This window comes from Rhipicephalus sanguineus, chromosome 4 (genome assembly GCF_013339695.2).
Source record: "Rhipicephalus sanguineus isolate Rsan-2018 chromosome 4, BIME_Rsan_1.4, whole genome shotgun sequence".
Classification (NCBI taxonomy): Eukaryota; Metazoa; Arthropoda; class Arachnida; order Ixodida; family Ixodidae; genus Rhipicephalus; species Rhipicephalus sanguineus.
The window spans coordinates 155,203,521-155,206,929 of NC_051179.1; the positions used below are offsets into that span (position 1 = coordinate 155,203,521).

At 54.9% G+C, this 3,409-nt stretch overlaps 1 protein-coding gene across 1 annotated transcript; it reads left to right on the top strand.

Moving 5' to 3' along the window:
- Positions 1 to 269: 269 nt before the first annotated feature.
- On the top strand, positions 270 to 2,740 carry LOC125758332 (uncharacterized). The gene is made up of 2 exons (XM_049415391.1): positions 270 to 345; positions 1,350 to 2,740. Exons 1-2 carry the CDS (start codon positions 270 to 272, stop codon positions 2,261 to 2,263), a joined length of 990 nt encoding a protein of 329 aa, XP_049271348.1. The 3' UTR covers positions 2,264 to 2,740.
- Positions 2,741 to 3,409: the final 669 nt, after the last annotated feature.

Sequence of the window (3,409 nt, forward strand, 5' to 3'; positions counted from 1 at the left end):
GCCGCCGCGCTATAATTGCGATGCGCCGCCGTTTCTCTTTTCGTTTAATATTAACGGGGAATCTCGACATTATATACAACACATCTCTGACGGAGCTATTCTCGATGTGTCCATGTAATGGACTGTTCATTTCAGCCGCCGTTGATTGGCGGGAGCTCGGCGAGTAGCGCGCCTTCTGTTTCCAGTTCTCATTTTTGACGTCACGAAGCTTTTACAACTCTCGACACAAGTGAAAGGAGCAGCATGATCTTCAACCTTGCGCTTACACCATGAAGAAAAGAAAATTGGGAGGGAACGCGCCTAGCGTCCACACGCCAACGTCCTATGAAGCCGCTACTGCCTCGGGTTCGTGTCACAACTTCCATCATGCTCCTGTTTAGTTTCTGTTTTGTGGTGTGCACATGGGAAAAAATGATGGCTGGTCCCTCCGTCATAGGAATCGGTATAACACGAAAGTGAAACGTGTCGTCACAGAAGTAGTTTATTGTTTGTAGTGCATTGGTATATGAGAGCTTGTACAATGTCTACTGTTGTTTGGCAGATATAGCACCGCTTGATGTGAACGCATCTCACTCAAGTTGACGCCTAGTGGCACATTTTCGTACCGATGACTAATCCCCATGATAATAATTTAACCAGTGCGGTAGCTGAAGTTCTTAACATATACGTGGACACCGCATATGGTGAATCTCGCGCAAAGATGGCATCAACAAGCACATAATAAACACTGATACTCGATATGCACTCCTTCAAAGCATCGTGAAATGCGAAGAGAAACGCTACGCGCGTCGTGTATTCCCTCTAGCCTGGCCGTTAATTATTCCCTCTAGCCTGGCCGTTAAGCGGGGAACGCGGTGCGACAGCCAGGCGAGCGTCGGAGGGGGGGCGCTGCAAGCGCGCGATGATGTAGGACGTGCTGCGCTTCGGCTCCGCTGATTTTCGGCTGGACCCACAGGCAATTTCACGGTACCCCGTCAAGACCAGCATCAATCGTTTCGGCGACTCACAGGCAACACGTGGGTACCAGTGTCATCCAGGTGGGCTGGTTTTTAACAACTTTACGACCGATCATCACCCGACCACGTAGGCGACGCCGTTAAGCCAAACGGCGACGCCGACGCCGGGCGGCGTGGGGCCGGCTTTCCGAGGCAACATGGACGCTACGCTAACCCAGCGTGGATACGACCCTCATGCCATGACGTGGGAGACGATTACGACTTCCGAAACGCCAAGCTCTCAACGACGCGGTTGAACGCCGCTCGCAAGCCAACGCCAAGAAGGCGGCGTCCACCGCTGCCCCGGCATCCGGCACGCCAGCTGACAAGACGCAGCCTCTCGCTTCGCGCGAGGACGCAAGGGCAAGGTTCTCACTAAATGGAAGCCTCGCCCGTTTCCAAAACCGAATCCGGACGACTATGTAATTGTCGTAAAGCCACGAGAGTGCATCTCATTGCATGATGCTTTCTCAGAGAACTGGTACGGGACCGCGTTTAAGGCATACCTCGGGCCTGAGCGAGCTGAGACGTTGACAGTTATTCCATCGGGAGAGCAAAATCTTATCGTTATTCACACCCCGGACCCTGACACGGCGGACAAAATCATCGGGGACTTCGCGGTAAACATCGAGCATAGACAGGTTCTGCTCAACGGGTACCTGCGACAAGATGGTAGCAATGTCTGCCATGGAGTCATCGTAGTCCGCAACACAGACACGACGGAGACGCTCCGAGAGAGCGTACGCTGGAGGTCTGGCACCATCGTCGAGGTGCGTAAATTTGGAACGTCGAACAAGGCGCGTGTGACCTTCGCTGGCAAGGAGAAGCCACGCTTTGTTCACAACGACACAATGCTGATCCCCGTCAAACCCTACTACCGGACCATCCCGGCCTGCGGAAAGTGCGGTGTCGTCGGCCATCGGATGGACACTTGTCCCAACCCAAGACCGGATACATGTGGCCTGTGTGGACAACAGGTTCCGCTTGTGGAGGAGGGGGTGCGGGCCCCTCATGAATGTGTACCCGTCTGTTCTGTGTGTGGTGGAGCACACGCCACAAACTCTCGTGCATGTACGGCCAAGTACCGTAATTCCAAGGTGGCCGCACAACAGGGCGGAAAGTCCAAAAGGGCGTCCAAGAAACGACGCAAACAGACTCCCAGTGACCCACCGCGCCGGGAGGTCGCCAAGACAGACAAGCCTGCTTCTCCTACTGGAAGAATCGGGAAGCAGCCGTCGACCACACCGCATGGCGGAACCGGGACGTAGCCGACGGCGCAACCATGCGGCGAGGCCGGGTCATGGGCCAACGCCGTCAAAAACGGAAACCAGGTGGGTGGTACGGGTAGAGCTGCCTCCTCATCCCCCCCTATCATCCCATCTTCATCACCTAACGTCGACCAAAATATTATTGCCAAACTCCAGGCACAAATCGAAGCGTTACAGAAAAGACTAGCGGCAGCCGAGGCCAAACAGACCCAACTAGTCTCCCCCCCCCCTCCCCCCGCAGTAGAGATAATGTAGAGTGAGACCGGGGCGGTGGCAACGGACGCGGTAGCCGCACTCGAGGCTCGTGTCAACACCCTTGAGGTCCGTATGGAGAGCCGTATAACTGTCCTCGAAACTCAAATCTCAGCGGCCGTAAATGCCGCCATTGCTAAAATGACAGAGACCATCCCAACCCTGATAGCCCAACAAGTTGCGCGTTTCACCAAACGAGCCGCCCCAATTAAGGACGTGTCCGGCCGGTACCTTAAAACGCCTCGACGACAAATCGATTTTGAGGATGACGACAGCTGCTTCATCTCCGGATTTGAGGACACCCCCCTCCCCGCGAGTGCTGGCTCGGGAGCGCCGCCACCACAATCGCTCGTTAACTCCACTGACCATGGCGGGCACCCTCAGAATTCGGAAACCCCCGCGATCCAATACGGCCACCCCCATCCAAATCACCCAGTGGAATTGTCGGGGCTTTAAGGCTCACACCAAGCGGGCCAACCTCCGGCTTTTGCTCGCAGCATTTCAAAACCTTCCTGCTGTGGTAGCCCTCCAGGAGCCAGGGAGTGCTGCCACACTCACAAGCTATACTACGTTTCAGCAGGACCCTTTATCCTGCATCTGTGTTCACAAAAGTTGTACGGCCAATTTAGTTGATCTTGACCTTAAGCCAGATTTCTCGTACGTGATGGTGACACTCCTTCCGCTGCGTAAACAGGACCCGCCACTGCACGTGCTAAACATTTATTGTTCACCGAGACTAACCAACATCACATTCGCAGACCTTTTTAGCCGCGCCTTAAAGGCTGCAGGCAGGGACCCTCTGGTGATGGTGGGTGATTTTAATGCCCCCAGCACACTTTGGGGGTATGCGCGTGAGGAGAGCACACTTTGGGGGTATGCACGCTGGGCCTAACT

Bases quoted from the DNA above. Each gene is read 5' to 3' on its own strand.
- LOC125758332 (XM_049415391.1), top strand. From the start codon at position 270: ATGAAGAAAAGAAAATTGGGAGGGAACGCGCCTAGCGTCCACACGCCA. The intron at 346-1,349 runs GTTCGTGTCACA...GCTTCGCGCGAG, and splicing joins TGAAGCCGCTACTGCCTCGG to GACGCAAGGGCAAGGTTCTC.